This window comes from Sinocyclocheilus anshuiensis, unplaced genomic scaffold (genome assembly GCF_001515605.1).
Source record: "Sinocyclocheilus anshuiensis isolate Anshui unplaced genomic scaffold, SAMN03320099.WGS_v1.1 scaffold241, whole genome shotgun sequence".
NCBI classification, from domain to species: domain Eukaryota; kingdom Metazoa; phylum Chordata; class Actinopteri; order Cypriniformes; family Cyprinidae; genus Sinocyclocheilus; species Sinocyclocheilus anshuiensis.
The window spans coordinates 71,911-83,866 of NW_015540865.1; the positions used below are offsets into that span (position 1 = coordinate 71,911).

Here is an 11,956-nt window from a genome sequence, read left to right on the forward strand (position 1 = left end):
GTGTGTGTGTGTGTGTATGTATGTGAGTGTGTGTGTGTGTGTGTATGTATGTGAGTGTGTGTGTGTGTGTGTATGTATGTGAGTGTGTGTGTGTGTGTGTATGTATGTGAGTGTGTGTGTGTGTGTGTATGTATGTGAGTGTGTGTGTGTGTGTGTAACCTGGCTCTTGTTGACGTGGTCATTGGGGTGAACAGGGTCTTTGCTGCCCAGTTTTCCTCCGAGAATCTCGATGGCTCTGTTACTGATCACCTCATTGACGTTCATGTTAGTCTGCGTTCCGGATCCTGTTTGCCAAACCACCAGCGGGAAATGATCCTCCAGCTTCCCAGCAGCCACCTGGGAACAGAAACACAGCAGACACATCCGGAGTCAAACACAGAACACAGAACACCGCTAACTCAGTCAAATCAAGCCCAAATATATAGTTAACTATAACAACCCTGGATCATTTACAGTAACGCTAATGTTCATACAGTAGTGCTGTATTAATGCCACGAGAGATAAATCACCTCATCAGCAGCTAGTATGACGGCGTCTGCGATCTTCGTGTCCAAACCGTAATCTTTATTCACTTCTGCAGCAGCTTTCTTCAGGATCCCGAAGGCTTTGATCACCTGAATCTACAGGAAGAGGAAGCGTTGACAGATCACACAGACCATAATCAGACATGTAAGTGTGTTTCTCACTGGCATTCTCTCTGAGGCTCCTCCGATCTTGAAGTTCATGGTTGATCTGACCGTCTGAGCTCCATAATATTTATCAGAAGGGACTCTGAGCTCCCCGAACGTGTCCCTCTCGATCCTGAACGACTCTGAGCTGGCCTGAAACCACAAAACATACAGTTTTTAAAGAGTCTCTTCTGCTCACAGAGGCTGCCTTTATTTGATCAAAAATACAGCAAAAATTGTGAAATATTTTTACTATTTAAAACAGCTGTTTTCTATGTGAATATCTGTTAAACTGTAATGTATTTCTGTGATGCGCAGCTGTATTTTCAGCATCATTACTCCAGTCTTCAGTGTCACATGATCTTCAGAAATCAGTATAATTATGACTTCTTTAAAAAAACATTACAAATCTTACTGTTCAAAAACCTTTGCCTGCTCGTGTTTCTGATATATGATTATGATTCTCATCATTAAAACTGATCAGAAACTCCTGCTCATGTTTCTCAATCACTATAATTCACACTTTCACCCCTCAGAAAAACAAGCCAGCTCTATGTAAGAGCAAATGCACATTTCTAAGGTTATGAAATGCATGTATGAACGTAATAATTCAGATTTCTGAGCGTTGAACATGAAGGTCATTCACTGGCCCGTGGGTCCGGCTCACAGCTCACTAAACACCGCAGAAACAGCGCGATTTTACCATTCTGAGCGGGCTGTGCAGGAGTCCCGGCGCAGGGCAGATGTTCCGGAGGTTGCTGGATCTCGGGTTCGACAGAGCCGCGCTGAAGAGCTGCAGGTTCCGTGCGGAGCGATACATGGCGACCGGGGGCGGAACTACTTTCTCACCAACCAGAGGCGAGATTCAGGGCGCGGACACTTATTAGCGAAACACAACGCGTGGCGCTGCGTCCCAATGTTTCTACTTATACTACGCCCTTAAAGTATGTACTCTTTTGGTGAAGAATACGTACACACTTTTGAGTGTGTAGCAGAAGAGTACGCAAGCTTTGGGACGAGCTATTACGTAATACACAACGGTCGCGCACATCCGCCATGTTTGTAGTTTTTAAACCATTTTTATTCGTGTTTGTAGTTCTGAACCGAATCCTTCGCCAATGCGCCATTAGAGTGTGCACGGATCCACACTTCAAAAATCTACCATCCGGGGACTTTAGGCATACTCTTGTCAACATACTATGCTTAGGGACACACTTATTCTAATCTCACATACTATTTTATTTTTTAGGGTGGATAGTGTGAACACTGGGACCCGGGATCAGAGAAATTAACACAAAATGAGCGCTTTTAGTGGCCCGCATCTTGTCTCTAATTTGTCAGGTATGATGGAGCCGAATAATTATTCATTTCAGTCGTGGTTGAAGAGCGAAAAACGCAGCTGTTACTTTTCTCAGCGCTTCTCGGGATCGACCAATCACAGCCGAGTGTTGATATCACCGGATGCGGCGTTTTACATAATCCTTTGACAGTGACTGCTGTGCCTGACATCAATAGACTTAAACGATTCTACTTCATAGTGCACAAATGTTTCTAATAAAACTAAAATTAAATGGAGATGATAACAATCTGAGCCCTGCCGGAACTGACAGGTATTTGCAAACACGTATTATTATTAAATTGAGCATTTTTCTAATTCATGCCAAATTACTTACATAAAATTGTATTAATTTTTAATTATTCGTGCAGTTTTGCAATTTTCGTGAGTTTTGACTGTTCGTAGATTTTTTTTAACCCTATAATGGCCATCAAAGACAAAACATAGGAATTATAGACGGGTAAATTGATCATTACTTATTGAATCACTTCACTGTTCCGTATTTTCTATAATAATAATAATAATAAGGAACTATTATTTGTTGCTTGCTGATTTTTATTCAAACGTGTTATAGACAACAAATAATGTCTTTCATCAAAGCTGACATATTGTTTGATTTAAATATATAGGGCAAAATATATTTTTAAATGCTTTAAACTATATTAATAAGTTATTTTTCATCAGTAATTAATATACTTTACTAAATTTAATTGTACTTAAAAATTTAAGCAATTAAGTTTTTATTTTTTATTTTAACAGGTTTATTTTTTCTAACAATGAATTAATAATTTCAGCGAAAGCTTGTCTTCTTCATGTAATGAAATGCTAAGCTTTGGGGGTTTTTAACTCTAATGCCCATCAAAGTCAAAACATAATTATCAGGTAAACTGATCATTACTTGTTGAGTCATTTCACTGTTCTGTATTTTCTATTATTATTATTATTATTATTATTATTATTATTATTATTATTATTATTATTACGAAGAAAATTATTCAAAAATATGCATGCTTTATTTCTACATTTATCAACCACATCCAGCAGATGGAGACAACATACAACAAATAAGAATTCAGAATCCAAAGCTGTGAGACGCTCAGAAAGAACAAAAGCCTTGAGACAAGAAAATTATTTTGATGAACGTTCTCTCAAAGTTATGAGCAAACGTTCTTCCAGTAATGTTAATACAACCTTCATTTAGTTCAGTTAATGTTCTCAAAACGTTAGCACGAAAATATTATTTATGCATCGTTCATTCATTTTTTTTTTCTGAAATGTTCTAACGTTTTTTAAATGTGACACTTTTCTGTTTCAGAACGTTCAGAGCACATTCAAATGTAACATTCCCATAATGTTTGGAAAATGATCAAATGGATGTTCATAAAACCTTCACATAAATAAGAAAAACGTTTGTAAAATTGGATGTTTTGAACGTTCAGAGAACACTCACGTTAGGAAAACGTTGTTAAAACATTTATTGTGAGCTGAGAAGATGCTGCAATCAATATGAATATGCTGTGATGTTCATAACTCATCTCTAAACTTGGAGTGTCTGGTTTTTATCATTATGTGAGTGTGTGTGTGTGTGTGTGTGTGTGTGTGTGTGAGTGTGAGTGTGAGTGTGTGTGTGTGTCTCTCTGTGTGAGTGTGAGTGTGAGTGTGTGTGTGTGTCTCTCTGTGTGAGTGTGAGTGTGAGTGTGTGTGTGTGTCTCTCTGTGTGAGTGTGAGTGTGAGTGTGTGTGTGTGTCTCTCTGTGTGAGTGTGAGTGTGAGTGTGTGTGTGTGTCTCTCTGTGTGAGTGTGAGTGTGAGTGTGTGTGTGTGTCTCTCTGTGTGAGTGTGAGTGTGAGTGTGTGTGTGTGTCTCTCTGTGTGAGTGTGAGTGTGAGTGTGTGTGTGTGTCTCTCTGTGTGAGTGTGAGTGTGAGTGTGTGTGTGTGTCTCTCTGTGTGAGTGTGAGTGTGAGTGTGTGTGTGTGTCTCTCTGTGTGAGTGTGAGTGTGAGTGTGTGTGTGTGTCTCTCTGTGTGAGTGTGAGTGTGAGTGTGTGTGTGTGTCTCTCTGTGTGAGTGTGAGTGTGAGTGTGTGTGTGTGTCTCTCTGTGTGAGTGTGAGTGTGAGTGTGTGTGTGTGTCTCTCTGTGTGAGTGTGAGTGTGAGTGTGTGTGTGTGTCTCTCTGTGTGAGTGTGAGTGTGAGTGTGTGTGTGTGTCTCTCTGTGTGAGTGTGAGTGTGAGTGTGTGTGTGTGTCTCTCTGTGTGAGTGTGAGTGTGAGTGTGTGTGTGTGTCTCTCTGTGTGAGTGTGAGTGTGAGTGTGTGTGTGTGTCTCTCTGTGTGAGTGTGAGTGTGAGTGTGTGTGTGTGTCTCTCTGTGTGAGTGTGAGTGTGAGTGTGTGTGTGTGTCTCTCTGTGTGAGTGTGAGTGTGAGTGTGTGTGTGTGTCTCTCTGTGTGAGTGTGAGTGTGAGTGTGTGTGTGTGTCTCTCTGTGTGAGTGTGAGTGTGAGTGTGTGTGTGTGTCTCTCTGTGTGAGTGTGAGTGTGAGTGTGTGTGTGTGTCTCTCTGTGTGAGTGTGAGTGTGAGTGTGTGTGTGTGTCTCTCTGTGTGAGTGTGAGTGTGAGTGTGTGTGTGTGTGTGTGTGGCTTCCGTTCTGTCAGCAGTTTGAAATGCTGTAAATCATGAGGAAAGCAGCGGTGTTCCTGTCACACATCATCATCTGTTTCCTCCTCGTTTGACTGATCACTGTCTTGTATTGGACTCTAATCAGCTGCTAATTGAAACTAACCGTGATCAATAGCGCCGAACGACTCCGATAAGAAGTGATCAGATTGGACTTTTCTTATCAAATGACTGTAAATGACGTGCTACTGGAAAACTGAAGAGCTGGGCTTGAACGAAGCTGTGTCTGTTCTCTGAGTAATGAGGAAAAGATGAAAGTTCGTGATTATTGATGTGTTTAATCGAACAGCCGGAGAATTCCGTGTCAGGAACGCTTCTCTGCTGCTCAAGGCCATTATTTTCTCCTCACAGTGTGAATGTGATGGAGTTTGTCCAGAATGATCCCGACACGAGGCGCCACGACTGACAGCAGATCAATTAACAGCAATGATTGGCAAAGCGCAAATATTAGCTGTTCCCAGATCAGTCTTTCGTGGATGAAATAGCTTCATCTGCTGATAAACGCGCAGGTGATGTTAGTCGGAATTATGCTTCAATCAGATCAATGCGCTCCTGAAGAGCCAGTTTGTGTTTGATTCATTACAATCCACTGAATTCAACAGCTTCACTTCGACACAGAGATGCGTGTTATTATATTATTACTGACCTGAAATTAATTCAATAAATCCGAAATAGGCCTATCTGCATGTTCTGGTTAACCCATACGGCAAAATCAAATATATTTTAAATATACGCTGAATATATGTTGAGTGAAATATATTTTTGAAACAGAAAATATATTTGGTTTCAACCTTCATACCAAAACTTCGAAATGTGTCATTATTATTATTATTATTATTATTATTACTATTATTTGTTCCTTGTTGATTTTTATTTAAACGTGTTATATGTTCACACGTGTTATAGACAACAAATAAAGTTTTTCATCAAAGATGACATTTTTATTTAAATATAGGGGCAAAATATCTTTTTAAATTTTTAAAAATATAATTATATTTTTATAATATATTTAAATATCTGTTAAAAATAAAAATAAATATATATATTCACGTAAATATATTTTGAAACAGATTTTTTAAAATATATTTAAAAAATAAAAAATATGTATTTTCCCCAAATTTTCCTCAGTAATTTCTGTATCAAAATTCTTTGGTTGCCATTGAATGTGTTTATTTTATTATTTTAATAAATAATAATTACTTTACAGTTTTGGCTACACAAAAGCTACTGAATATTTATTATTGCCAAATAGATATGAATTAAACACAAGATTATATTCTAGTTATTTTTTTAAGTAAAGACATTATCTTTAAAATCAAAGACGTTACTACTCATTAATATTTTGTAATTTCATTTTTATTAAGCATTGCACAAAACAGCGTAAATATATAATCACAAAATCTTTACTACAAAGACGATTAACCAGAATACAATCAGAATAAAATCATTTAAGTCGTAACATCTTTGTTTTTATTAAATTCTATAATGAATTCTATTAATTTCTATAAACTCTTCTTCGTCAGTAATTAAATATAGTTTACTGAATTTAATTCTACTTAAAAATGTAAGCAATTAAGCTTCGGTTTTTACGCTTTGGTTTAGTTTAGATTTACATTTAGTCATTTAGCAGAGCTTTTATCTAAGTCTCAGGGTTTTCAGATAATATAACAGATAGAATAGAAAAAAAATAGAGCAAGCTAGTGTTAGAGGTATTTTTGCTTTTGTTAATTGTATAATACATGTATAATACAAATTGTTTTTGTTTAAAGAAAACAAGAAATGAATAGAGTGCAAGTCTAAAAGACACAAGTGTTTTGTTTGTTAGTTTTTAGTTTATGTGACTTAAACGAAAGTGAGACTTCATGCACGCGTGTTTAATCCAGGTGCATCCTGACTTTCCTCCTCCTCAGGTTTCTTCTGTCTTCTCCTTCATCGCATTCTTCTCGGAGAGCCAATCAGAGCTCGCGTACCTGCAGGAAGTTTGACCCGTTATTCTCCTCCCTCAGAAAACATCATCCCCTCCCTCACTAGTGACCTCCCGCTTTCGCTCATCGCAGACTGCATGGAAGCAGAAGTCCACGAGCGCTGACATCAGAAGTCCTCCAGCCATGCAGTTCCAGCACTCGCACGCGGCTCTTTACGCGCCGACGCCCGCGCCGCCCGCTCACCCGACGCCCTTCTACATCGAGGACATTCTGGGCAGAAACGCGTCCGCGTCCGGTCCGGTGGCGCCCACGCTGACCCTGCCGTCTCCGAACTCGTCCTTCACCAGCCTGATCCCGTCTTACCGGAGCCCGATCTACGAGCCCACGCCGATCCACCCGGTTCTGACCCAGCAGGCGCTCGCGGCCACCTACGCGTCCATCTACCCGTTCCAGCGAGACTTCACGCACGCGCTGATCCGCCACGACCCGCTGGGTGAGAGCCAGACTCATTTCTGTCCTGTCTCGATCTAAACTACTGAACACCGTACTGGGCTTCATTTGATTGTTTAATTACTGGTTAATAACGCGCTCTCAGAAACGAAAAATGTACAAAAGCTCTGTCGCTGCGGCGGTACCTTTTCAAAAGTTGCACTTTTGTACCTTTTTTTTTAACCCCTAAAGGGTGCATATTAAAAATGATTAATTGAATTTACTAAATTTTTTTAAGGTAAGTGGTTGCAATCAATTTATTTTAGCTACATTTAAAGGTTTGCGACCACTTACCTTAAAAACATGTAGTAGCATTTTTTTCAGTGTACCTTAAAGGTACATAGAGTGTCTAAAATGTGACTTTTTTTTCTTTTTCTGAGAGTGTGATTAAACACGTGTTGTAATAAACTCCACATCAACAGCATCTAGTCAAAAATCTGGTTTTATTCAAGTTCACTGAATCAACCTAAATGCATGCATTTATAACTCGTTTTGATGGGTTAAATCAGATAGAAAAACTGAAAGCTGAAGTTCACAACGAAAATGTGCTTCAGGACTAAATTGCGTCTAAAAGTTGGTGTGCTTTGGACATAGAAAGCTGGGCTTCATGAGGTGTGTTTACCAACAGCTCGTGTGGTTAATAACATCAACCAGACTGACCTGAAGAGGAAGCTCTTCTTGATTTCGAAACTGTAGGTCAAAGCGCATTTCTGTGACCCTGCTGCTGGAAACGAGCGTGACTTCGGATCGTGTTCCAGATGTTGAGCTCTACAGGAAGCGTGTTTGGGTGAGGAAGACTCCGCTGGTCTTCCTCACGTGTTGTCGGTCTGAGGTTCAAACTGCCTGAGCTCAGCGAGCCCTGAGCCTTTCCGTTCACTCCGGAAATCTTGAGCTCTCGATAGGAGTAAGTGTGCTTTCAGAAGCTGTGAGATGTTTTCCTGGAGCAGGACTCGTGCGCGCTGCTGATTATTTTATCCACATCCTCAATACACACATATTCAGGAAACACTCGGCTTCTGATAGCCGGGATCCGTTTTTTACAGATTGTTCGTTTCCTTTCATTGGGCTGAACCTTCATAACTGCTAAACCAGCTCAAACACACCTCACGGAACTGTACAACGCCTCCACTATTTCATGCTTTTTTTAAACAAAGCACATGTCTAAAATCTGGTCGATTTTATTATTGCAAATAGGATTTATCAATATACAGGCTATACACGTATAGCAGTCTGTATTTAAGAAATAGCAAAATTAATATATTTATAGCCTTAATGGATGCCTTAAATAAGGGGGGGCTAAAATAGGTTATATGGAGGGCAAAATAGCCTACATTCTTAAATGCTTTTAAAAATAGATTAACATTGTTAAAATATATATTTTAAAAATGACCCAAAATGATTCGGTATGAAATAGACCTATTATACGCTATACATATACAGTATATATATATTTTAAATATATTTATATTAAAGATGTATTTTTGGCCAGTTTTGTGTGTGTGTGTGTGTGTGTGTGTGTGAGAGAGAGAGAGTGTGTGTGTGTGTGAGAGAGAGTGAGAGAGTGTGTGTGTGAGAGAGAGAGAGAGAGAGCGCTTTAGGCAGCGCAAACGAAAAAAACGAAATAAAACGAAACCCAATTTTATTATATTATATAATATAATTATAATTATTATATTTATTATTTTTATGCTGTAAAACAATTCTAAGACATAGTATTGTATCATGTTTTTCTCTTAAAATGCTTGTTATCTTAAAATAAAAAAAATGTTTTAATAATAACTTTTTATTAATTATTTCCTGAATATTCAATTCTAAATCTTTTTTTTTTTGCCGTGTGGAAATTATTGTGACAAGTTAAACAGATTGAAAAAAAAAAAGATTTTAAATGAGATTTAAAACGTTTTAAAACATTTCCGTCTCTGAGGGTTTTAGCACGTGTCCATCTGAACGCAGTTTCCCTTCTGTTTGTGAGGACTGGACGGATGTTCACCCCATTCACCAGATTAACCAACAGGAAACACATTGACGGAAATTTTGCCAGAGTCCTTGTGTTCATAAACTCCAGCTTTCAGCGGATGCTCGAGCTGACAGACAGACAGACCAAACACATGCTCCATCAGTCTGAAGATCTGCAGGATGCGCGTTTATTCTTTATGTGTTTGCGCAACACATTCACGTGCGTCTGCCTCTGTTTTACAGGTAAGCCTCTGCTGTGGACGCCGTTCCTCCAGCGGCCGCTGCACAAGAGGAAAGGCGGACAGGTTCGCTTCTCCAACGACCAGACCCTCGAGCTGGAGAAGAAGTTCGAGACGCAGAAGTATCTGTCTCCTCCCGAGAGAAAGAGACTCGCCAAGATGCTGCAGCTCAGCGAGAGACAGGCGAGTGCGACCTTACACTTTTCACTCATTTATACAACATTCAAAACTATCAGACATGTTGCTTTTAGTCTTATTTTCATATCTTCTTCATCCGTCTGCAGGTGAAAACGTGGTTCCAGAACCGTCGGGCGAAATGGAGGCGACTGAAACAGGTGAGAATTCTCATTTCTGCTCTTAAAACGCTTATTTTATTATTGTAATAATTATACTAAATCCTATGCGTTATCATAATAATCCTAAATAATAACCAGACCTTTACAGCAAATAAAAACACAACTAAAACAACCACACACAAAAAAAATGCACGGTACAAATAAATATATTTCACTGAAAAAAATGATACTAATTTTTAAGGTAAGCGCGGTTGCAATCCATTTATTTTAGCTACATTTAAATAAGCAAATTTAGTTTAGCAAAATTAGTTTATTTAAATGTAGCTAAAATAAATGGATTGCAACCACTTACCTTAAAATTTCTTAGTAAATTCAATGAACCATTTTTTCAGTGTGCCGCTTTTAAAGTGCCTTTAATCTTAAGAAAAACACTTTTTTATTGTTGTAATATTTTGTTATTTTATTACACTACAAATGATTTTTCGAAGTTAAATTGAGATGATTGTAGCGCGTTTTACAAGAAAACACTAGTTCGGTTTTAATTTAATGCGTTACTTGCCGTTTCTTTGTAATTAATAGTGAAATTTAAACGCGATTTCTGAATGAAAGTCGTTTCTACACCTATTTGTTTTTTTCAATGTACTGTGATTTTTTTAAATTATCCTATTCATTCGTTTTTTATAGTTTTTGATCGCTTGCGCAGAGCTTTGTTAAAGCGCTAAAATGTATACGAAATATAAATACGAAATAAAAAATTAAACAAAACTCTTTTTTTATTTTAATGCGGTAAAATAATTGTACGAGATAGGACTGTATCTTGTTTTTCTACTCTTAAACTACTTGTTATTAATATTTTAATAATGATCTAATTTCCTGAATATTAAATTCTAAATCTAGGCTTAAATAATATTTTAGAATATAATATTAATTTAATAATTATAATTTCTAGAAAATAATTATCGAATTACCTGAATATTAAATTCTAAATCTAAATAATATTTTAGAATATAAATTGTTATTAATATAATATTTATAATAAAAAAAAAATCTCTATAATATTTGTAATCTCTGTTTTAAAAAAGAAAAAGAAAAATAGAAAACAGAAAATGAAATTCACGCTAAAAGGGCTAAAGGCTAAAATAAATAAATAAATGGGTCAAAGACGAAAAAGGGTTTAAGCATAAAAACAATAAGTGTAATACTGCTTTAAATTGTTGTTGCTTTCCCTCAAAAAATGTAAAAAGTTTTCTGTTTAATTTAATTGCAATTTTGTTTTTCTGAGCAAAAAATAAATATACAGTTTTCCCTGATTTACAGAAGAGACCCACTAAAATGTCATTCAGTGTAACAATCTTGTCAGGCATATTTACAACAAAAATCAATTTATGAAACATTAAAAGACTAATTACTTTCACCCCAAATACTAATTAGTTGTAATTTTACATTTTTAAAATGTGCCACTATCCTAGCTTTTACCCATTTGTCAGTAAGAATTTTTTACTCATTTAAGACACAATCAAATTTAATATTCTCCCTTATTCTTTTATATATTTTAATATGTACAGGTCAGAATAAGCATGTTGTTTGAATTTGTACATAAATATTGTGTCACACATGACAATGTAACATTATTTCAACCAAATTGTAACATTGTATCCTCCAAAGGCTTATTTGGAACCTTAAAAGTAGACACTTTACTTCCATCTAATGTGCTTTCTATGGACTTTCTAAATCAATTTTGTAAATTTCTTTTGATGCGGACATCCCAAATACATCCATATGGCCACTGAATATAAAAGCTGCAAATATTGACATGCTTGTGTGACGTTGCTGAAACAGGAGAATCCTCCGAGCAGTAAGAGAGATGTGGAGGACTCGGGCGAGCAGAGAAACTCGGACAGATCGAGTCCAGACGTGATGCGCGAGTCTGACGAGTCTGAGGATTCAGATCAAGAGCTGGACATCGAGGAGGATCCACACTTCTCCATCAACCCTCAGCTATGAGTCCATCTCAGCACTGTACATACTGTATCATACTGTACATTTAGTAGCACAATTAACTTAATGGATGTGTAGATTTCGATCCAAACGTGTATCTGGTGTCTCGTGGGAAACTGTGTAAATATTTTGTGTTAGTCAATAAACAATATTTTGGGGATAAATCATTCATATTTCTAAAATATGTATTATTTGCATATCCAAACTTAAATGTGCGTGTACTCAAAGTGCATGATGATCTGTCCTTTTATCTGATGTGAGCACAATAGAGCTGTGATGAATGTGCATTTGTGTTATTAGTCCCTTATCTGTTGATTCACAATGCTTTCATCATAGCAGATTATCTGTTAGTCATTAAAATCAATTAAACTCTAGCCCTTCCT

The 11,956-nt window shown here is 37.2% G+C and overlaps 2 protein-coding genes across 2 annotated transcripts in view; one reads left to right on the forward strand and one right to left on the reverse strand.

Annotated features, from left to right (window-relative positions):
* The window catches only part of LOC107688033 (fumarate hydratase, mitochondrial), a 9,691-nt gene extending 8,108 nt beyond the window's left edge, over nt 1–1,583 (reverse strand). Inside the window, exons 1-4 of the mRNA XM_016485572.1 lie at nt 1,372–1,583; nt 687–821; nt 510–620; nt 160–336 (exon numbers count right to left, since the gene is read on the reverse strand). Coding sequence (XP_016341058.1) covers nt 160–336; nt 510–620; nt 687–821; nt 1,372–1,488 — 540 coding nt within the window. The 5' untranslated portion in view covers nt 1,489–1,583. The remainder of the gene's footprint in view (nt 1–159; nt 337–509; nt 621–686; nt 822–1,371) is intronic.
* A 4,920-nt stretch (nt 1,584–6,503) lies between these two features.
* Nucleotides 6,504–11,731, forward strand: LOC107688034 (hematopoietically-expressed homeobox protein hhex-like). The gene is made up of 4 exons (XM_016485573.1): nt 6,504–7,088; nt 9,284–9,462; nt 9,564–9,614; nt 11,415–11,731. Exons 1-4 carry the CDS (start codon nt 6,779–6,781, stop codon nt 11,577–11,579), a joined length of 705 nt encoding a protein of 234 aa, XP_016341059.1. The 5' UTR covers nt 6,504–6,778; the 3' UTR covers nt 11,580–11,731.
* Nucleotides 11,732–11,956: the final 225 nt, after the last annotated feature.